General features: G+C 42.2%; 1 protein-coding gene across 2 annotated transcripts in view; it reads left to right on the top strand.

Annotated features, from left to right (window-relative positions):
• The first annotated feature begins 14,696 nt into the window (after positions 1 to 14,696).
• Positions 14,697 to 24,553, top strand: part of CUNH10orf67 (chromosome unknown C10orf67 homolog) — a 109,932-nt gene continuing 100,075 nt past the window's right edge. Inside the window, exon 1 of one of the 2 annotated variants that reach the window (XM_031373297.1) lies at positions 14,697 to 14,856. In XM_031373297.1, the coding sequence (XP_031229157.1) occupies positions 14,750 to 14,856 (107 nt within the window). In that variant the 5' untranslated portion in view covers positions 14,697 to 14,749. Of the gene's footprint in view, positions 14,857 to 16,178; positions 16,290 to 24,553 lie in introns of those variants that run through there. The other variant, XM_031373298.1, reaches the window with a different exon arrangement.

The following is a 24,553-nucleotide window of genomic DNA, read 5'->3' as shown; positions in this document are numbered from 1 at the left end:
CTAAATCTCTGTTTTAATTAATTAATTAATTAATTAATTAATTTTGAGGCAGGGTTCCTTTGTGTAGCCCTGGCTGTTCTGGACTCGCTATGTAGCTAGACCAGGCTGGCTTCGAACTCAGAGATCTACCTGCCTCTGCCTACCTCTAAGTGCTGGGATTAAGGGTGTGTACCAGCCACCACCATCACCAGTTCAGCTCCTTTTCATTTTTTAAAAAAGGAACACTTAACAAATTTATTTAACCAAGTTTTATGAGACATGAGAAGCTTTGAAAATTGAAGATTCCCAGACTCAGGAGGTGAGAGGGTATTTCCCCTCCTTTGCAATCTTTTGAAGGCACATTTGGAAGTGACTCCCTTCTTTCTTCTGGACATTGATGGTGACTGAGGCCTGAAAATGAGCCAAGAGGATGCAAGGAGCTAGAGTTGCAACTGCTGCTTTGAGCCACTTACTGGAAGAGCCTTCTGTCTCATCTCTGGACACTCCTCAGGTTCATGAGCCAATATATTTACTTATTGATCACTTATAAAGTTCAATGTCCTTTCACTAAAATAATCTTAAATAATCCAGGTGCCAAAGACAGCCTGTAGAAGAAGACGCTTTGATCTTTCTGTTTAAACCAAACCACACAGTTCAAGAACTAATCTTGACTGATGCCAACAGCTTCTAGAGCTACATCTTAATGTAAATAGAGTTGTGATTTGCATCAGCTTGGCATAAGGAGAGCAGAGACACAGATAATCCTAGAAGAAATGTAGTTTGAAGAAGTCACCACTGCATTGTTAATTAAACACTAGTTTCATAAACTTCCAGCCCTGCATCCATTTTTTAAAATAGAGTCTCTATTTTAATGGTCTTTGGGTAGATTTCACAAAGACCAAATTGACCTTCACTGTCAGGAACTCTCTCCAAGTAGGTTTCTGGATGAAGCACAGAATACTGGCCACACTCCACTTCCTCTCTCATTTGGCACACACAAACTATTTAGGCTAGTTTGTTTTCAGAAACCTCAAGGTTTATCAGTTCACCAGCTGTCCTGAATGCGGCTTGGCAGGTTTGTGCATGAACACTGAATGAGTTATAAAGAGAAAAGAAGAGAGAGCAAAAGCAGGCCGGGTATGGAGAGAAATGATTGCTATGGAGCGATCAAACTCTGTCAGGGTTTGCAAAGCCTGGGGACAGGAGGACCACTCAACACATACTTGATTTTGTTGTTCTTAAAAAGAGAACTCTTTCACTTGCAGAATCAAAATGCCTGATCATTCTCACCAAAACTATTCTGTGGGTCTTTTGCGGCCCATTTCTCACAAAGATTTAGTAACAAGGGCTAGGTATCATATTCTCAGGACTTTCCTTTTAGACAGCATTGAGCCAGATGGTGGGAGATTTTCTTAGCTGCTTACCTGGGATCTGTGGGAAATCCTAGGAAAATATGGGAACCTGTTAGGCCAAGTGTCACTTGCTGGATCTGACCAGACCCCCACAAAAGCTCACGTTCTTTGCAGAGTGTGTGGCCAGCTAGCTCACAGCCCATCAGGGAGGTGGGGAAGGATTTATGAGTGAAGCAGAAGGGCATTTCACTTGTCACTGTCTCCAAATTTTACTGAGTGCCATTCACCTTAGAGAGTTTGGAAGCTTTATCAGGTCTGTATGCGGGGACCACTGCAGCCAGCCAGCCAGAGGCAGAGAGACAGCTTCTGGCACAATGGGCACTGTAGGATCAAGGGACCCCAATTACCCAAAGGTGTATGACCATTGTTCTGTTGGATAAAATGACCTACCTCCTTCACCTTCCTCACAGTCTGTTCTTGTCCTTCCAACAGAGGTTTAAGCTTTACTCTACCGAAGACTCTCTCAAACCTCCTGTTTATCTTGTGTTGGACTTTACTCTCAGCTGTAGGAAATCATTGTTCTAGAAAAGACTTCCATGGCTATACTGACTAAAACAAGTTTATGTATTATTTCCAATTTAATGTAATTTTTATGTATCTGGATGTTTTGCTGGCATGTATATTTGTGCATCATGTCTGAGTAGTGCCTGTAAACACCAAAAGAAAGCCTTAGATATTGTGGAACTGGAGTTACAGAGGGCTGCGTTACAGCTGCCATTTCAGATCCAGAGAACTGAACCCAGGTCCTCTGCAAGAGCAGCAGATGCTCTAAACTGCTGAGCCATCTCTCCAGCCCTACAAATTTGGATCTTAGATGTCCCTCTTCTATGTTGAAAGCTTGGTCCCTGTAATGATTGGTTTTCACGGTCAACTTGACCGGATTTGGACTCACTCGGGAGACATTTCTGAACTTGTTTGTTTCCAGGGAGTTTTAGCTGAGATGGGAAGGATTACTCTTGAGTGTGGACTGCGCCGTCTCTCAGGCTGGGATTCCAGACAGAAACAAGAGAATACGGGAGACAGTATGCCTCGGACTAGCATGCATCTCTCTCTTTGCTTGCTCCTGCAAGTGGGCACGATACTAAGTCACGTGATGTCCTCATCTCCGTGCCTTCCACGACATCACAGGCTCTGTACTCTCACACCATAACCTAATAAAAACTCTGCCTTCCTTGAGCCACTTTTGCCAGATAATTTGCCCCTGGCAACAAGAAAAGTAACTAATGTATTCCTCAACGAATCAAGAGTGAGAAGTGGGTGCTGGAGAGATGGCTCAGCGGCTAACAGCACTGACTGCTCTTCCAGAGGTCCTGAGTTCAATTCTCAGCAGCCATGTGGTGACTCACAGCCATCTGTAATAGGATCGAATGCCCTCTTCTGGTGTGTCTGAAGACAACAACAGTGTACTCATATACATAAATAAATAAATAAATCCTTAAAAAGAAAAGAGTGAGAAGTGATTGGATCAAAACCAATGCTCTAACCTTACCTTGGGATAAGCTCATGCTGGATTTGTAGCTTGAAAGGTTTGTAAGGGGTTGTGGTTTAATAACACTGCCTTGCTTTTTGCTTCCTGCTGCCATGTGACAAAAAGCTTTACTCTACCGAAGACTCTCTGCTATGACACTCTCCCTCACCATAAGCCTACAAACAATGAAGTCAAGACGCCATGGACTAGCCAGGTGTAGTGGCACATGTCTTTAATCCCAGCACTTGGGAGGCAGAGGCAGGCAGATCTCTGTGAGTTGGAGGCCAGCCTGGTCTACAAAGTGAGTCCATGACAGCAGGGGCTACTATACAGATAGACCCTGTCTGAAAAACAAAACAAAAGAGAGGGGGGGTGGGGAAGAGGGGGGGGGGGGGAGAGAGAGAATGGACTAAACCCAAGAACAAAGTAAATATCCCCTCCTTTAAGTTGATTTTCTCAAGTATTTGGCTACCAGGACAGAAACAACGGTGCATCTTCATTCTGCATTTCTCTTTCTTGCTTTATTTTATTTAAAATTTTATCATTATTATTTTATTTTAAGTGTATGGGTACTTTGCTTGCATGTATGTTTGTGCACCATGTACCTTCCTGTCAGAAGAGGTATCGTACCCCTCAGAACTGGAGTTACAGGAGTTGGGAGCCCCTGTGTAGGTACTGAGAATCTAACCGGGGTCTTCTAGAAGACCAGTGCTCTTAACGCCTGAGCCACGTCTCTGGCCCTCCTGCTTTGTTTGTTTGTTTGTTTTCATAGAACTATCACCACCTGGCACACTTGCACACTTTGCTTGATTGTTGTTGATTTGTGTTGTTGATTTTGTTTTGTTTTCTTCCCAGACAGGGTTTCTCTATGTCATCCTGGAACACCCTTTGCAGACCAGGCTGGAGGCTGCCTTTGAACTCAGAGCTCCACCTGCCTCTGTCTTCCAAGTGTATAGGCTAGCGACCAGGTCTTTAACACATGGACTTTTTAGGGAAACGTTTTAAAATGAACCTAGAGCAGAAGCCAAGGCATTACTGTGTTTCTAAAGAAAGAAACTGACCAGAAGGGTTCTAAAAATGTTAGGTGAGAAGGTAACTGAAAAAATATTAATATATTCAAGTGTGTTTGTTTTACAGAAGAAAAGAGATCTGGGCATTTTTAAAGGCAAGATAAAGCAGAGAGGCAAATAACCGGGTACCTACATAAGTGGGCATGCGAAGGAAAGCTATCTACTTTCCCATCAGATTGGCTTCATTTCCATAGTAATAAAGGGCCCCTTCCCTTAAAGTAGCTACATAGCCAATCAGAATGAACTACAGCCACTGTTTACTTGGTAGATGCCATTAGCCTGAGCTCTGCTAAGGAAGTCCAATAGAAATACTGTCTTCTGGAAGCTAGCCGAAAACCAACTTCTCTGCCTTCTAGCACATTCTCCCTTTCTTCTTCGCTCTGGCTAGTATGCAGGCCAGAGCTGAAACAACAATTTGAGCAATAAGGTGACCACAGGGAAGCTGGGTTCTGGTGGAGTGGAGCCACCCCACTACTTGGATTTCCAACTTCTACACAAAAAGGGCAGTAAATCCTTTGTGTTTGGGTTACCCATGTTTGGATGGCTATTCTACATAGATGAACTTAATGCTAGTCCCACTGAGCTAATAGGTTTAGTGGTGGGAGTTTAAAGGACTCTGTGTTGGTTTGTGAAGTAAAATGGGGCTCAGAGAATGAAAGGAAAGACTAGGGAGAAACAGCAGAGGTGTGGAGAGAGGGAGACTTGAAAGAGCTCTGCAGGGAAGTTAAGCCATGTATCTGATTGGTCTCAAGGGCCTGGCTAGTCTCTGGTCTCCAGATTAAATCTCCATTCTCCTCCATCAGGATTGGGCTTGAAGAGCTGACTTGAATGCACTTTTCAATATGATTCCCTTCTCCTCCACTTCTGCCTGGTTTGGTAAACCTGAGGCACCAGCAGGAGAGTGAAAGTGGACAGACAGGCTCCTTACCTGCTTGGCAGTTACTGCACCCTTCTGAGTTCCTGCAACCCCAGCCCCAGCTGGGTTCTGGCATGCCTCTGAGGTTCCCATGGGATTTCCATCAACAGGACCACACCTTCCTAAGGGCCCTCAGACTGCCATTTAAGACACGTCTCACTCTTCAATGACTTCTTCCACAGAGACAGACATGAACGAAGTGTTTGGCTCATTACTGATGTTCTGCACTTAGATGCTTTTCTTTATTTTTGCACTATTGGGGATTGAACTCAGAGCCTAGCATATGGTTGGCTTGGCAAGCATTCTAGCAATGAGTTGTATCCTAAGTACTAACTTGCTTTATACTTGTGTGCACTGGGGTTGGAGGGTGTTTGTTTTGAGTTTGTTTCAGGAGCTTGTTATGCAGCTCAGGCTGGCTTTGAACTCATGATTTTCTTGTCCTGGCCTCCCAAGATTACAGATATAATACCACAAAATTATTTTACTTATTTTTAAATTAATACTTTGTGGTTTTGTTTATTCTGCTTTTGTGTCTATTGTAATAAACTGATTAACTGAGAAACTGTCTTTGTCATTTGAGGAAGGACTCTTAGCCAGTTAAAATTGTTAACAACCACCAAGGAACTGAACTACTCTGTCTGGTCTGGCACAATAGCCTCGCAGGTGCAAGCCCTGAGATTGCTGACCAGGGTCCATGGGGGAAACCAACAATCCTCATGCTGTGACTCTCACAGCTGTGTCATACCTGAGTGGAAGGAAAGAATAAATTAGAAGTCAGCTAGATGTATGTAGCTTGACCATGAACAGTCAAGCCAGTGACCAAATTATCTGTAAGTACTGAAATAATAACCCAGAAAATTTAAGTAGTAATAGAAGAAGAAAGGATAAGACAGAAGTCAAGATAGTGGGAAGTTTATTTTCCTGGAGGCTCTAGGGTCAAAGGCTGTGGGGAAGGAAAAACCGTCAAGCTAACACTGTGGACATCTAAAAGAGTGGGACACTTGAATCAATGAGCTCAGAACAGTGTGGACAGCATCTGAGGCCAGTTAGGGCTTTTAAATATCCCCAGAAGAGTTCAAATGAATAGGAGACTTTGCCTGGAAAAATTAGACAAAGCATCACCCCCCCCCCCTTGGAGGACTTAATAAATGTGTGCATTTTAATTTACAGTCATCAAGACTGAATGCAAAATGCCAACTGATGTTCAGAGAAAGAAGCATTCTCCTGAGCTGTTCCATCCTTTGGAAATTGCTGGAGGACAGAGGGCTTGGCCCAGCCTTTAAAAAAGAGAGCCTTTAAGTTGGATAGAGCTGGAGGTGGTTCAGGCAGGGAGGTTGAGTAAGGCCATGGGACCAGTCGTGCCCAAGGAGTCCATGGAGGAAAAAAATCAAAACAAAAACAACAAAACCCCAAAGCCATGGAGAGTACAGCAGGAACATGCAGGAACATCTCTAGAATCAATGGATGGTTTAATGGACCCATAAGACTCAGGCAGTTCCATTATGGCTACGAACAAAAAGGTGCAGAAGAAAATCAGTAAACGGAAAAGATGCATGGAGAGACATCTGGATGAAACAGGGCAAGCTTTGGGGCTTCTTGGAAATTACAAGATGTGTTTAATTTCTCCTGCAGCAAAAGATAACAGCACAGTACAGTTTAGGAGAGCAGAGTCAGTGCCCAAGGGTTTTAACAGAAGGATTTTACCACAGACATCTTTTTCCTAACTGTACAAATTCTAGACCCCAGGAACTAAAAGTATCTGGTATAAAACATACTGTTTACACAGTTCAAACATACTGAAAAACTCTTATAGTTCACAAGTGATGGGGACCTTCCCCTAATCCAAGTTGTCAGAGCTAGCCGAGGATCAACCTTGGTAGCAGGCCTTTCTTGGCCAGCATCTCAAATGTGCTGTATTCTGCACAAGGAAATATGAAGGCTTTATCTGGAGGACATGAGACACAAGCTTAAGGGCATTGGGCTGAGCACTAGAAAGGACAGGACAGGATATCTGGAAGTGATATGTGGGGTGTTAGAGTCTGGAAGTGATATGTGGGGTGTTAGAGTAAGAATTATTGGAATGACTGGAGGAAGGGACTGGGAACACAACTTAGAAGAGGAGCTTTAACCTGGTATCATCGGGGCCTCAGTATGAATCTCAGTATTGAGAGCAAACAAAATGGGGAGTGACTTGGGGGAAAGGAAGGAGGGTCCAAAGAGATGAATAAATGGAGCCTGGAGGAGAGAGATTAAAGTAGAGGCAGTTGCTCGGCCTCCACTTGCCAGACAGAGGACTGAGAACAGCCTACACAGAAGACTGTATGCCTGTCATCCCATCTGATGATGTACTCATGGTACCCCTTTATATTCATGATAGCAGAAACTCAAACATACACCGTACACTACAACTCGAGAAGTGTTTTTTACATACTATATTCTTGGAGCAATGGTACAGCTTAAGAAGTATATAGAGCTTAGAGTGCCGGGGCCAGATCTGAATTCTACATGTGACAGAAGCAAAGGGGACTTTAAAAGGGACGTATATCCAAAACCTAGTCTTTATTTGAAAGTATTAACTGTGGTGCTTGTTCAAGACACTCCCTGGATGGTGGGTAAACTGAAGATCACACCTTATACCACTTAAGCTTTGTGATGGATTGTTCTGGACATTACATCTGTTCTCCCTGCAGGCTCTGTCATTTCCATTGTCTGTTAGGTTTCTCCTGTGTTGATGCAAAGACCTAGGCTTTCATCGGAAAGGATGCTAAAGATAGTTTATCCTGAAGCCATTTTGAGTATTGATGGCCCATGCCTATAGATTTAGGTTACCAGAAATTTTATGTTCCAACATAGAAGCAGTTTTAGAACATTTTATAGAACAAAGAAAGTCATAAATCAATGCAAGTTTAATTAAATCCATTGGTGGGTTCATCATAGAGGCAGGTACCTCAAGACTGGCGAAGCTTCTCTATAGGCCTAAGATATTATATGATAACATTCTTAGCTTTATGTTTGGTGGAAGCTCATTGTCTGCTAGGTCAATAGATTCTAAAAGAATTTGTTTTGGGGTTTTGTTTTGTTTTGTTTTGTTTGTTTTTTGTTTTTGTTTTTTTATTTAACTATTAGTCATAAGATGCTACTCCCAACAGAGAGGTAGTAAAGGACTGGCTATTCCAGAGGGCTAGAGCTAGCCCTTGATGACCATCAGAGGGCACTTGGAGCTTTACTCCTCTGTGTTTTACAGGGTTCTACCATTGCCCAACTCCATTCTATGGATGCTAATGAGCATTGTGTCAAGCAAAGGACAATTCTTTGTTTCTCAAAAGGCAGCACTGAAAATTGCATATATTCAGGTTTTTTTATTCATGACTTTATCAGAGCTCCTGTATGAAACATACAATGTGAATATCCAAGGTGCAGAGTAGAATCACAGCAGTCAGGAAAGTGGGGGTGGGGTGGGGTGGGGTGCACTCTGCTGTGGGAATTCAGAGTGAATGATGGTTTAGACAATGAGCTCTCTGTCTGTCTTGTCACTGCCAGGTCCCCTGTGAACACCATAGGGGCAGGCATTGAGCAGCTGTCCATAAATGTTGGCTAAATTAATGAACATAGGGATCTTGGACTTCACCCTGTGTCTCTGGCTGGTGGGTTGCAATAGCAGATGCCAGCTCTCAGCTCCAGTTCCCATGGCACCGGCCAAGGGCATGATTTCTCTTCCCACTCAGAGTATCAGGGGTCACTAGTGATGGATCATTTTCAAGTTTTTGTTTGTGAATGGTCTTTTTTTCTTTCAATTTGTTTTTTTTTCCTAATCTTCATATTGTTTGCTTCTCTTTTCTGTTTAACGTTCCCTGAGTATTTTGCTGATTTTTAGAAGTTGGTTTATATTTTATAGTATGTTCTTGTGCTGGAAGACAGATGCCTGTTTTATTGAGGACAATCCCAGGCCTTTGTCTTAGGGTTACTATTGCTGTGATGACACACCATGACAAAAATTAGGTGGAGAGGAAAGGGTTTATTTGGCTTACACTTTCCACATCATAGTCAAGCATGAAGGAAGTCAGGACAGGGAACTCAAGCGGGGTAGAAACCTAGAGGCAGGAGCTGATGCTCTAGAGGCCATGGAGGAGTGATGCTTACTGGCTTGTTCCCCATGGCTTGCTCAGCCTCCTTTTTTTGTTAATAGAACCCAGGACCACTAGCCCAGGGATGGCCCCACCCACGGTGGGCTGGGCTTTCCCAAATCAATCACTAGTTTAAAAAAAAAATGCCTTAGAGGCTTATGTAGACATTTTCTCCCTCGACACTGATGACTCTAGCTTCCATCAACATAAAGCTAGCCAGCACAGGTCATATTCTTAGGTCTTCCAGTGTTCTTCAGAGCCCAGCCAGGAGCCATATTGGAGATCTAGTTAGCCATGATGGGGACTGTCCTTTTGTAGCATACCCTCCACCATGCTGCGAGTATTCTAGTCCAGAGCTCTCTCTGAACCTCACCAAGGATAAATCTGTAGTTTCTGCCAAAGTATAGAAATGTTAGCATCTCATCAACACTGGCCAACACTCACAGCCTGAGTGAGGAATCTGCTGTCTCCCAACTTCTGAAAACATTTTTCATCTTGTTCTGACAAACTTTCTCCCAAATGTTAACTAGGTTTCCACTCTTTTCCTTCCTTCTGTTTCCCACTCCCCAGTATCTGACTGATACTGTGTCCTGTTCCCCTAAATTAAAGATAAACCCATCCATAATCCCACCTCTGCAGTATCTTTTAAAAACTACTCTGTGCTTTCTTTTTTCTTTTTTAGATTTTTATTTATTTTACATATGTGAGTATGCTATCTTCAGACACACCAACAGGGACCATTATATCCCATTACAGATGATTGTGAGGCACCATGTGGTTGCTGGGAATTGAACTCAGGACCTCTAGAAGAACACTCAGTGCTCTTAACTGCTGAGCCATATCTCCAGCCCCCATATTCTGAGCTTTTTAAAAAATTCTTTGCCCATTGTAACTGCAGATGCTCTATCTGGTTTTACTCATAGGGTACAAGCAATTCTGTCTTGTTTTTACAAGGTGGTGCATGATTTTCATATTTATTTGCATTAGTTCCCATCTCCTTTTTGTAATGGAGAGCCTGATCATTGTTGTGTTAATGATCTGTTAAGGACTAATGGCTCTTTATCAGGAAGGCAGCTCAATGGAGTAGAGTGTCACTGTACTTTTCCACCCTCTTCCCAATAATCCAGCAGTTAGACCATGATTATATAAGTACACTGGGGGTGGAGTGAGAGGCCAAGCCCACAGACCTTGAGCATACTAATTGCCCTTCAGCTAAACTGTCTGGAATGACAATGAAAAGCAAAATCCCAAACCACAGACTGTATTGGAGTCTGAAGAATTAGTACCAACAGTGCTTAAGACACAGTCTCAAAGGAAGCAGTGCTGATGTAGAGTTGGGGAGGAGCACAGTGAACGTTCATTAAGACACAGTGAGAAGCTGTCCTCGGATGGACTCCATGCGGGCAGAAGGGTCTGTGCCAATGAATTATCCATGGGGAAGGAGCTGAAGGGGAGAATCCTCTCTTGGCTTGGCAGTGGTTCAGACAGAGTTCACGTGTTCTCCCCAGGTAATAGGCTAACAGAGTCCCAAAGAAGCATGTTCCTCTCTTACCTGGATACTTTGTGAGTGTTGAGAGATCTTGGCATAAGTTTTCCTTCATAGTTGAAATCAGTAATTTGGGGAAAAGAATATTAGGAATGCAATCTTCTACTTACAAGTTACTAAAAAACAGGTTCATGAAAGTTTGAGGTACCTATGGGAATTTCTCATTGATGATCTTAAGCAAAATGGTAAGCACCAATCAATGAAACAGTTTTAAACACTTTGTACTGTGTAATATGTTATAAATGTACTGCCTTTCTCTTTACATAGAGAAAACAAAAGCCCTCTCCTGAAGAACCAGTAATCTAGTAGTTTTAGTCTGAATCTTAATATTTTCCTGTGTTTTTTTTATTAAAGTTCTCAGCATGAACTGTGTGTGTGTGTGTGTGTGTGTGTGTGTGTGTGTGCGCGCGTAGTGAGGACACTGACTATTCTCCAGTTTCTTGTCTCTTTCCCCATTTTCCAGGAGGGAGGTCCATTTCCAGTAGCTCTCTAGCAAAGGATAGTGCATTTCTCCAGGCTGTCTGTCCCTTTCTACCTGGCTGGACATATGTAGCCTTCTTGACTCTACATCAGCTTTTTAGGGAAGATTTCTTAGATGTTTTCTGTAAAGGAATTTCCTTTCTTCTTTTCTTCCTTTTTTTTTTAACTTTTTTTCATTTCTTTCTTTCTTTTTTTTTTTTTTTTTTTTTTTTTTTTTTTTTTTTTTTTTTTTGGTGTTCTTCGAGACAGGGTTTCTCTGTATAGCCCTGGCTGTCCTGGAACTCACTCTGTAGACCAGGCTTGCCTCGAACTCAGAAATCTACCTGCCTCTACCTCCCAAGTGCTGGGATTAAAGGAGTGCACCACCACCGCCATTGGTCTGCAGCCTACGACAGTGGGAAAGACCAGGCAATATGATGGTCTCATGGGGTGATTTATTAGGTTATGGGGTGCCCCACTTCTTAGGAGAGGAGACCCCTCTGGGGTCTGATGAAATAGAGTTCCCAGTCAGTGTCTTTAATGTTCTTATTTTGCTAATCTACATTAAGGTAGTATTGTAGCCAGTATTTGTTTCTTAACATCTAATAAGATAAAGATGTATCTTACAAAGGATAGTGTCTTCCAGGCCATTAAATATGATAACTGTTCCTGTATTATTCATATTTCAACTTGTGCCAAGCACCCCCTCTCCCTCTGTACTGCAATGGCAGCATATGAAAGTGTTCCGAGGTCATAGCCAGGATGGAAGGCCCCAGTCTGAATTCCCTTGGCTGGTAACTCACATGCCTATCAAGGGAGCTTCCTTCTGAAAGCTCTACCTTTCCTCTCTCTCTTGGCTCCTGTTCCTTTCTCAAGGGTCCTGATTTAAAGTTAGCTCCAAGCAGACCAAACAGTGTATCTAGCACTCAAGGAGATTTGACAGCCAGCATCCTAAGTTTAACACAGGTCACATGGGCACAGACTCTTTGCCTTCCCTACCATTGCCCTCTTCATTTCAACCAGGTGCCAAAGTCATTAGTGAATATTTACAGTGGAGATGGCAACTTGCTGCAAGCCAGTTTAAGACATGATGTAGTCTCTTTAGCTTTACCTCTCTTTGGTGGCATAAAACTGTTCTGGTTGGGGCCTCACTGCTTCCTTTCCCAACCGTTTATTTCAGACCTTTGGTTGGGGATGAAGCATTACATAAAACAAGTTTACATAACAGCACTTGCACCACATAATCATATATTATAGCTGGTGATAAAGAAAAAATAAGCAGTTCACATAGCATGACTCTCTCAAAAGAATCTAAATTACAAACCTAAGCTGAAACCTCTTGGCTTTTACTAGAGTTACAGAACTGAAAATGTCCAACTGGGCTGTATAAATTACCACATTCAGAGCCACCACTTGACTCTTAATCAAACCCTCCTGCTACTTAATCTGAGGTGCAATCACTGTTGCTAATTGGCAGATGACGTTTTCATAGGAAGCCACTGTGTATTTATATACTCGTGTGCATAAGTTGAGCCATCCATCCTGTGGACTGAGAAAGAGAAGGTCGTTCTAGCTTCTGAGCTCTTCACCTTTTAGAACTCTGAGAGCTTTGTAAGCTTCAGTTACATTGCTCAGGGCTGGTTTGGGAAGAAGGAGGACACTTTTAATAGCTTGGCTGGAGTCTGTGTGCTACAAGGCTGTGGAGCTCTTCCCACATTGTAGTTTATGCCTCTTAAGGAAGGTTTGTCGGGCCAGAGAGACGGCTCAGCCGTTAAAGGCTAGGCTCACAACCAAAAATATAAGAGAGAGAGGTTTGTTGTTCAGTGTTTGCTTATATAAATAAAAATAAAGAAACAGAATCTTGAGAATGATAAATAAATGAGACCAATATTCAAAAGTGAGTTAATACATTTTTAATGTCTGCCCTTGAGTCCAGGAGCTTTCTCCACTAAAAACCACCAATTAATATCACATCTGATGAAAGAAATCCGGCTTCAAATCTGACAAAGACTCTGACAATGCCAGGACTCCTTGGTGTAGATGGGATTTTGATTTGAAATAAACAGTGGTTTGAGCTAGAACACTCAGAGATAAAATGCAGGTGGCTGACAAGAAAAGAAATGTCATGTTGTTAGTTTCAAACTCCTGGTCCTCATTCTGTAATGCCCTGGATGCTGGAAATGGAATCTCCTGGATAGGCCATTACAAAGTTCCAATAAAAATGTTTTGTTTGGTTCGTGTATCTGGGGGTATGGTGTAACTGTGCAGCCTGACCAACAAGTGCCACATAGCCCTGATCAGTGACTTGTGGTTCAACTGTGAGATCTTGCGTCAGTTTCAAAATATCATTTATAATTACCTGAGCCAAATAGTCAAGGGCTTATCACAACTCATTTTTTCTTGTTTTGTTTTTGTTTTTTGTTTTTGTTTGTTCTTCTTGTTGTTTTTGAGATAGGGACTATGATGTGGTCTAATATGACCCTAAAGGCTTCATCCTCTTGCCTTCTTCCTCTGTCTGTAATGTTGGGATCATGAGCCTGGGCCACCACACAACACCCATTGTTGTCTGTAAACATAAGATAGTAATGAGGCTGGAGAGATGGCTCAGCTGTCAAGAGCACTTGTTGACACTTGTTGAAGAGGGCTAGGGCTTATGGTTCCCAGTAGCCACCAATCAAGTCATAACCATATGAAACTCCAACTCTGTTGCCTTCTTCTAATCTCCCAGGGTGCTGTAAGCAGGCACATATTAGTCTTAAAATTTTAAAGACAGTGGTAGCTAGCTACAGTGAATTTCTTTCTCTGTTTTGTACTCCTAACATTCAGCTAATAAGGAGAAGATATATATAAGTTATACATATGCAGCTATACATATACACATACACCATACACATATACACATACATATACATCATTTGCATCACACACACACATATATTCCTATAGACAATATAATGAAATGAAGATGAAAAACACTTAGTTCTAAAACAAAGCGATCATATCCCAAGCTTAGGTCCTTTGTCAATGAGTAGCACACAGTTGAGAATAAAAGATAGTTTTACCACTAAAAATAGCTTTTCTTAATAATGGTAGATAGTGATTGAATTCCACACTAATCTCTACAAAGAAAATCTTCACTCAGCAACACTCCTGTGGGGGGGTGGGGGAGGGTCAAGTGACAGGTGTCAGTATTTTATCAGGCCATCTGCTTTCCTGTGGTTGTTGCTGACAAGCCCAGGCCTCTTTATATCATGAACATAGCTATTGGATGGGGTCACTAGTTTCCATCTCCGTAGAGAGTGACACTTGGTAGGAGGCCAAGCAAACTGCGGATCTGACAGGCACGTGGGAGGGGCGTTGACGCAGGAAACTTAAGTTTCCCAAAGGCAGAGTCCAACCAGAAAGGAGGCTGAGCTCAGAGCCTTGGAAGAGAAGGAAGCAGGAAGAAGGGTCTGGAGGCGTCGTGGGCCGCAGCAGAGTTATTTACAGGGTGCAGCTTTGCTTGGAGACATTTAGGAGCGGGTTGGCATGTGGGCGTCGTCCGGGAAGAAGGCTCTTTGTCGGGAGGCTTAAGTCTGGTGAGGCAGGTGACCTGGTGAGACAGATGGGCACTTCCGAGCCCGCCCTACACCTCACCCACTCCACCCCTGCCAGCTCTCCACCCCGCCCCTGACCCCCACCCCCATCTCAGGTTTCTCTGGAAGTCGCCATGGCAACGGACGCTGGCTTTGGGACTCAGATTCTCAGAGCTCCAAGAGAGCGGTTGGGTAGTGCCATGGCAGAGGCTGAGACTAAGACTGAGGAATGGACGAAGACCCGTGGATGCAGGAAGATTCTCCAGACCCTCGAGGGGGCTATTGAGCAATTCAAATTCCATTCCAGGTGACCTGTCCGCTGCGCACACGCACCCTAGAGCTGGCCACCTGTTCTCCACAGCCTCGTGGCTTTGATTTCTTAAGTAAACCACAGGCTAAAAGCTCAGACTCAGGTCCGGGTTCTGATTTCGCCTAGCTTCTCACAGGGCCCTATTGCCTCTGTTATCTCAGCTGGGAAACAGGAATAGCCAATTGTGCCTATTCCATAGACCATAGGACCTGTTAAATGTTTCACCTAAGTACAGTCTAGAAAAGAGCCATACAAAAATGGTATGAGATTGCTTTAAGAAGATCCCGTAGACTCCAGAGTTTAAACATAGATTTCTTTTGCGATTCTGGAGGCTGGAGTTCAAGAACTGGGCACTGATTTGGTGATGTCTGACGGTCCTTTTTTTGTAAGCAACATGGTCTTATTGCATCCTCACCTAACGCGAACAGCAGGGGAGCTATATCCTGACTTCTTCACTCTCTATTCTCCACCCGGACTGTTTACAAGGGAACAGTCCCATTTATGAGGTCCCCACCCCACAACCTATTCATCTCTCTTGACCTCACCTCCAGAGGCCATCACTTTGGAAAGTAGGACGTTGACATGGATTTTCCTAGAACAGGAACACCCCAAATATACAAAGACAACAACCATACGTATGCCTTCGCCAGGCAATGGAATCATTGCTTCAAGGTCCTTAGGTTTCTCCTCTCTCTCTCTCTCTCTCTCTCTCTTTCTCTCTCTCTCTCTCTCTCTCTTTCTCACACACACACAGACATTCACACACACACACACACACACACACACACACACCATCATTTGGCCTCAGCCCTATTGTTATTTGGATAATGTAGAGTTGACATTTATGGGGAAATTTTTTTTTTCATAAAACACTCTTTCAAAGTAGTAAGCTCATAGCCTTAGATTAACTGCTACACGATGCAGTTCCGTAGGTAGAGGCCTCAGGGAGCCAAGCTATTGGTTCCAGGCAAACCCCACCCTGAGGAAGAGAGAGAGAGTAAAAACAGAGAGCAGGGACAGGACAGGGAGCAGGGAGGGAGCTGACTATATCTAGACCAGCCCAATCGTGGGCCTGAACCCGTACACAGTCCTGCTGAACTCAGTTTCCCTCGTTCAACTATTAAATAATAGGCATGTTGGTCAAACTGAGTCAGGGTACCCATAGACCCTGATAAAACTGCCAAAAACACTATCACAGGCAGCTCTTGGCAGGTAACAGTAGACTGCTATGTCTAATCTGTTCCTAAGAGTTCCTTTCTCTCCTGGATTCCTTGACATTCTGAAGCAGAATAAGTTCCCAACAAAACATTCCAGCCAGACTCATGGGGCAGACTGACCTCTGCCAAGAGCTATACTAACACCCATTGATTGAACCATGGAACCACTAATGTCCGTAACATTTTTTTCCACTGAAAGGCTTCAGGAACCAGGTTGGAGTTCTGATATGAATGGGAGAAGCTAGGTACTGCCTAACACCCAGGGATCTGAGCATAGCTAGGTTAGGCCCCGTAGTTCACATAAACACAGGTCAGCCTTCATGAAGTGATACACTCTAGTTAAGTCAGTAACCACATAACGAGCTAGACAGCATTTACAAGTAACAGAAGAAACAGAAGCAAAAGGCAGCAGAGGAAACTGGTGTGCATGTGTACACACCCCCAAGTTACCAAGTGGAAAGGGGGGATTATAATTTTAAACATGGCTCTCAGAAAAGACTTCTTTGAGATGACATTAAGAGGAAACATCAGTAGCCAGGCAGATACATCTGGAGCCAAAATGTTCCCTGCTGAGAGAACAGGCAGTGAAAGTAGGGAGTCTGGGTTTAGGCAAAGCAAGACCAGTGTGGCTATAACAGAGAGAGCGGGGTGGGCGAGTCCTGGATGTGAGGCAGTGGAGAGACTGGTGGCCACACTTCTGGGTCTTAGATCAACATAAAGGCTCAAGCTTTCATTTCAAAGGAGATGGGAAGCCAAAGGGGGATGGCCCAGAGTCCTGATATTCTCTGACTTACCTATCTATGGATAGTTTTGCTTTTTTAATAATAGACTATAATAGGGAAGTGGGGAAAACAGTTAGGAGACTTTTATAGTATCTATCAAGAAGAAGGGTCATGAGGAATGGGTAAAGTGCTCACTGGGAGGGTCCAAGTTTGTATCCCCAACCATGTACAAAGCAGAGCATGGTGAGAGACATCCATGACCCCAGCACAGGGGGAGGGGACAGATGAGTGCCAGGTACTCGATGCCAGCCAAACTAGCTGATACAGCCAGAAGTCTGAGCTCAGCAAGTGGCCCCATTCTAAAAACTTAAGGTGATTTACAGTAGAGGAAGATGGCCGTCGTCAACTTCTGGCTTTCACAATTCACAAGCTTGCAGGCAAGTGCACAGGTTCCCATTCCTGGGTTCATACACAGGCAGATAACATTCAAAAGGAGGAAGAGGAATGGAAGGAGGAAGGTGGCCATGAGGGAACAGGAGGCGGCTTGGAGGTGTTGACGATGTGGTCAGATTCTAGCTAGTCAATAGGAAAGGGAGTGGTGGCCTGCAGAGCATAGCACAGGCTCCATGGTTTTTGAACCCAGTAGCTGGAAAAATGGAGTTGTCATGAACTTTATTGGGAGAGGCTGTGAGGAACAGGAGTAAGGGTCATAAGCTCATCTTGAGGTACAGAATGTCAACAGTGACTATTAAACATCTATTCAAGCAGTTCCGTAGTAGAATCTGAAGGTTGGAAGAGAGGTCCAGCATGGTATATCAATTTGGAAATAATTTGTAAAAAGGTATTGTGTTAAGTAAATTATGAGATTTTTTTGAGATCAGCCAGGAAGATATATACATATGTGTGTGTGTGTGTGTGCGCAGGCACAATTGTATATATACAATTACTTTGAAACAGAAAAGAAAAAGACAATGTTTTCTTTAAATAACATTGAGCCATTCACCACAGTGAAAATTTAGCACCTCTGATGTCATCTTCATTGACTAATTCATTAACGAGCATTCGTTAGGACAAACTATTCTAGGGCTCAGTGGGATGTGTTGCTGCAGTCTATTAATAAATATTCATGGGCCTGTTTTGTATAAGTTAGCATATTGATTTTGTGTCTAATTTATTAAACATAACCATTATCTCCAAAGACTATGCTTTATGCATAATGAGCAACCTATTATTTGGGAGAATCACTCGAACTATAAATCAGGGCTGTGTAGGAAGCACTTAGCTAAGTTCTTGTGATATGGGCTTCCGTTCTAGGCAATGGAGTGAACATCTAAAATTAGAGTTACTTCACATTTGAGAGAGACTGAAGACTGAGCCTTCATATTTTATTTACAGTCTGGGTGAGCCAGATCTTCTAAATCAGTCATACAATAAGTTAAGACTGGTGAGGGAGATTACAATCCCAGTTCTGTTTAAACCAAAGATTCAGAGGAGGGATCTGTCTGCGCCTCTGGCCTACAATTTTACATGAGTTACTTACTTTTGTTGCACCTGAGTTTGCACACCTTTGAGACAAGATGTTGGAGAATTACTTAGTAGGAGAAGAAAAAGTGTAGATTCTAGCATGCATCCTGACAAAGCCTGTGGGGCAAGTTACTCTCTAGACATGTATGTTGTTTTTAAACACTCCAGAGGCTTTATCTATGAAATTAAATATTTTACTGTCGCATTTCAGCAACAGAAGAAATAACTGTTTCTAAACCATAGACTAAAAAAAAACGTATTGATAATAAAAATCAACCACATTCTACAAACCTACCACTCAAAATAAGTGTTTTTGCCTAAACTAAGAAGGAATAAAAGAACATAAATGTTCAAGCTTAAGGGAAAATGAAGTCGAATAGTGAAAAGGAACCATTTTGCACTGAGGGAGGATACAGGATTACAGTCCCAGACTGGAAGGAAAAGCCTCTGAGGGCTATGTGCAGATTACAGAGAAACAGGGTGTGATCAGATGGTGGGTTCTAGCTGTTATATCAATGTAGCATGTAGGATTTAGACCGTAGGCATGCACTTTATCATGAATTTCAAAAGTCAGTATTTCCTGTCCCTTATTAAATATTAAGGCAGATTATTAACAAGTAAAATAATGTGTTTTTAAAAAGATGCTAATTAGGCAGTTGAACCACAATACATGCTAAAAGCAAATGTGGTCTTCAGGTCCGAGGAAGAGTCAGCAAAAGAATTCAGAATTGCCCCAAACCCTGGAGGCTGAGATCAAGTCCTCTTTGGAGAGAACTTGTCAGCCATTAAAATTTTCAGGTGACTAGTGCATAGAGACTTGGCAGAGGTTTCAAGCAGCACAGGCCTGCAGGGATAGCTTGCCGGGTGGCTAAGGAGCATTAAAAAGCACAGTGGGGCCAAAGCTCCTTACTAAGCCAGGAGATCTTTTTGTCGTTTTGGCTGCTGTGTTTTTCAACTGGGCATGGGAACCCTAAGGGGCACTTTGCCAAACCCATTGGTTACACAATGAGAGTCAGTCATGACTCCATTTTATGGCAACCACCCACACATCTCTTGATAATAAGATGCCAATCATATCATACAGTGGTGATCTCTTTCTTATGCCTTTGGTTTAGTGGTCTAAGGATCACAAAACAGCCAGGTTTCATGGCTTTCAATGGAGTCACCATATCTTACAGGGGCATTTATATTCTGTCCCTATTCATAAAAGTTCATCCCTCCATGCTTTTGCCACCAAGCTCATTTCTGTCAGTTTCCAGGCCATCCAGCTAGACTTTAATCTAGAGATCTACTCCAGCCTCTTGACCCAGAAAGAAGCAGATGGACAAATAACTGCTTCAAACGCTAACGACTAGAGCCTTCCTTCTGAGCTCTCACTCATGGTCACTTCTGGATGGGGGTGCCCCCCATGTGCTCCCCATTTGGTTGCAGATCCATCTCTTAATGGGGCTTCAGTTCTTCTCCAAACAGCTGGTCATAGTGTTGCATGAGGACATAGGATACATTAGGTCAAGTAGAGTTCCTCAGCCTCTCCCACTTTTCTATGTATGTGATGTTTTCACACAGTATGGATTTCACATTCCTTACAGCATTCAAATGACTTTAACTCAAGCTCATATGTTTAATTAGGCCCCATTAATACCACTGACCTTGAGCTGATCATGGTGGCATGCCTTTAATCCCAGCATTTGGGAGGCAGAAGAAGGTAGATATCTGTTAGTTCAAAGCTAGCTTGGTCTACAAAATGAGTTCCAGGAGAAACCCTGTCTTGAAAATCAAACCAACCAAAACCACACACAGATAGCGCTGGTCCTGCTCAGTTAGAGTCTTCCTCCCAAGGCTTTCTAACTTAAACGTGCTGCTCCTCCTGAGTTGTGTCTTGTTGGTGGCCTTAGGATTTCCTTTACCTAAATGGACTTTCTCTGTCTGGCCCCGGCCATCACGAATGACTTCCATACCAATTGCTCTTATCAAATACTCATTCTGTTTTCACTCTTTTTGTATACTATTATGCTTTATTCAATTTTTATCCATTCACATCAGTACAGATCTTTTCTACTCTGTTGCTTATAGTTTGATATCTTCAATGGGCTACATTTGTTCAATACATTATAATTTATATCTTTTGTTCTTGATGCTTATCCTGTCTTCCATGTGGCCTGTGGGACTTTTCCAATCCAGAGTCTTCATTTTCTCAGAAGCTTCAGATGACTCTCAATACTGTGCATTGAGTACTTGTTGATTTGTGTCATACAAAAATGTTGTGGGTTCAGTTTACACTTACATATGTGCATGATTTTATACTCTAATAGCACTCTCAAATCAGTCTCTTTCTAAGGGGGTATGATTCCTTTTAGGGGAGGACACCATTTATAAAGAAGTGTCTGGACCTATAGGATGCTCATTACTACTGGTAGATACTCCTGTAGGTCACCAAATCAGGTATATATTACATATATATATATATAATGTACATAATATATACACATATATGTATATGTAATATATATGTATATATTATGTATATGTAATATATTTATATAATATATACACATATATATTAGCAACACATATACATGTACCTAGATGATACATGTTCACACACATAGATTCACCTGTAAATGTTTGTAAACCTAAGTGCATATGTATTTATACACATATATTTATAAAACCATGAGCTTATATCAATTTTTCTAATTTGATTGTACTGTCTTAGAGCCCACTCTAGCCTATGTCTTTTCTACATCTGAAATTTTCTCAGAGACTGAAAAACTTCACATCTATCATCTTAAATTCACTTCCTTGTTCATTCAGCATTTCCAATCTTGTAGCCATCATGGGTCTCTCCTGCCTCCTCTTGCTCCTCCCTAATCAGGTCTTCACCCTATTGGGCCCACCCACCAGCCTTCTCTCTTGATTTTTTTAATCATCCCCATGTTATTGGCTACCTTGCTACTTCATCGACTCCTCCACTATGAGAAGTTAAGAGAGCACGGAAGGAAAACTAGATGAAAAAGTAAACGAGTACCAATGATTTTAGTAGGCAAAAGTGTGGGCGGACCAAAGGCCAGATTGAGTGTATTGTTGGCAAAAAGAGTGTTAAATTCCAGATGAGAAGAGTAGATAGAATCTGTGAGGGATGGGGCTTACTGCTCCTTCAGAATATATACTACATTTCTGTTCACTTGAGTACATGATCTATCAGAATGTAAATGCCACAAGCAAGGATCTTCCCTTGTCCACTGTGATCATTCACAGTGCCAAGGCAAGCCAGTGGCCTCACATACCATGTATTAAATTCGTGAAGCTCAGATCATTCATTTGGACCCAGATTTTGAAGGTTAGAAAAAGAAGACTGAATTTAATTTTTTTTGATGAGGATCAAAATCCACTATAGGAAGGTATGTACAGAGTATAGATTTTAGAAAGTGACCCCAGAAGACAATGAAAATGTCTCCTGATTAAAAAATAATAATAGTTTAGAAGCTGGGCAGTGGTGGTGCACTCCTTTAATCCCTGCACTCAGGAGAAAGAGGCAGATGGATTTCTGAGTTCAAGGCCAGCCTGGTCTACAGAGCAAGTTCCAGGACACTCAGAACTACAGAGAAACCCTGCCTCAAGAAAAAACAAACACCAAGCATATATACATACATACATACATACATACATACATACATACATACATACCTGCATACATGTTTAGGGCAGGTTAAGACATTTACCACCAAGCCTGGTAACTTTAGTTCAATCCCCAGGACCTACATGGTAGAAGGAGAGAACCAACTCCTGCATGTTGCTCTCTGGCCTTGACATGTGGATGCTGGCATGTGTGTATGTGTGTGTATATATATACACACACATATATATGTAAATAAATATGTTTTGAAATTATTAAAGTGAAGAAATGTGTAGAGATTTATGGTATGGTTAAGAAAACTTTACATGGTATCTATATTTGTGAGTACACATTTAAAAATGTTCTGACCTTTTGTTTTATATCTTAAAGTAGTCTTATCATGAGAGAACTTTTGAATTTCTAAAATACATTTTTCTCTGAAAAACAATGTCATCAATAGCTGTCATCTTTGAAGTAAAAACATTTTCCTGAAATTCTGTTATTGTTAAAAGTTGCTTTTCTCCTAATTTTTGTAAGGCAATTAAAAATATGTTTAATTGTGGTTGTTTAATGTGTAATATTCTACTTATTTTTACATGATCATTATAATTTGTGAGTCTTTTAAACAAATTATTTTCAGAGTTGGCTATAGATTTCACAAGGGGCAGAGCCTTAAATATTGATAATTCCTCCAGCTTATCAAGGTAAATTAGTCTTAATGAGAATATTCAATCCTGGTTGGTCTCAAATGAGTAGTCCTCATAGTTCAGTATCCAATGCTGGCATTACAGGTGTGTGCCACCACACCCATTGGTCTTTCTGGGTCAAGTGCTTGTCCAGAATTGTTTGAGACCTCACCCTACTCAGACACTGACAGGTCGTCCTTTTACTATCCCATGATCCTTCATGGTCAACATAAAATGCCAAGGGCAGAAACAAGTGACTCCGTCCAAAGGCACCATCTAGAACCTCATTTTTATCTGTACTGAGCTTCCTATCCCAGTCCCAGTTACCACAGAGGTAACATGAAAGACCCATCATAGGTATCTACACACAGTGAGCTACATTCAAGGAGAACATGCCAGGGGGTGGGAGCCACTATGTGCTTTAAAGATTGATTTATCACTTTTATTATGTGTAGGAGTGTTTTAACCTGCATGTATTTAAGTATACTGCGTATGTGCCTGGATTAAGGAGGTCAGTTGATGGAGCCAACTCCCCTCGAACTGAAGCTACTAATGATTGTTAGTAGCTATGTGGGGGCTGAGACCCAGGCCAGAAACCTCCCTCTGCAAGATCATTAAGTATTTTTATCTACCAAGCATCTCTTCAGCCCAGCTGCCATTTTTATATAAGGAACAGGATTGTTTCTTGGTAGTGAGATGTTATCTCATCCTTTAAGACTGCTGTGGAAACATAACCTAGCAAGGGCCTATAGAAAGACTTCTCTTTCTTGGCTTCTCCTAAAGGAATATTCAGGGATGGATGCTGGGGCCCTGGAGAATTCCAGAATACCATGTCAGTGAGAAAAAACACACAAGCTCCTAAAGTGAATTAAACTAAATCCAAATCACAGTTTCTTCTGGGAAAAAAAATCAGATACTTTAATTAAAATCAGATGCCACATTTCTGCCTAGATGCTGAAGACAGCATTTGTCATCATACTATTGATGTGCCTGGAAGCATAATTGAGAATTTAGGGAGATTAATTGAAAGTCATTACTTTGAATATTAAATTTTAAGTTTCAAATTAACTCATCATGGTTAAATACTACAGAGATTTTATAGTTTGCTTCAAATACAATAAGCAAATTATATTTGAAGACCTATCAGCCACATGTAGTGGTACATGTCTGTCTTTAATCCTAGTACTTGAGGGGCAGAGGCAAGTGAATCTTTGCGAATTAGAGGCCACTGTTGTCTACATAGTAAATACTAGGACATTCAGAGCTACACAGAAGACAGACCCCTTCTGAAGAAAGAAAGGAAGGGAGGGAGGAAGGAAGGGAGGAAGGGAAGAAGGAAGAAAGGAAGAAAGGGAGGGAGGGAGGAAGGGAGGAAGAGAGGAAGGAAGGAAGGAAGGGAGGGAGGGAAGAAAGGAAGGAAAAGAAGGGAGGAAGGAAGGGAGGAAGGGAGGAAGAAAGGAAAGAAAGAGAGAGGAGGGAAGGAAAAAGATAAAAAGAGATAAGGGAAGGGAAAAAAGTAAAGGGGAAGGGGATGAGATGGGAAGAGAGGAGAGGAAGGAGGGGAAAATGTATGGGTTTGAATATGCTTGGCTAAAAATTGACATTACTAGGAGGTGTGGCCTTGTTGGAGGAAGTTTGCCATTGAGGGGGTAAGCTTTAAGACCCTCCTCCTAGCCATGTGGGAGACAGTCTTCTGACTGTCTTTGAAACAAGATGTAGAACTCTCAGCTTCTCCTGCACCATGCCTGCCTAGACACTGCTCTCACCTTGATGATAATGGACTGAACCTCTAAACCCATAAGCCAGCCCCAGTTAAATGTTGTCTTTTATAGGAGTTGCTTTGGTCATGGTATCTTTTCACAGCAGTAAAACCCTAAGATAGAAGGAGAAAAAGGGAGGGGAGGGGAGGGGTGAGGGAGGAGAGGGGAA

The sequence above is a fragment of the Mastomys coucha genome, unplaced genomic scaffold, assembly GCF_008632895.1.
Source record: "Mastomys coucha isolate ucsf_1 unplaced genomic scaffold, UCSF_Mcou_1 pScaffold15, whole genome shotgun sequence".
NCBI classification, from domain to species: Eukaryota; Metazoa; Chordata; class Mammalia; order Rodentia; family Muridae; genus Mastomys; species Mastomys coucha.
This window is presented reverse-complemented; position numbering and strand designations above follow the sequence as displayed.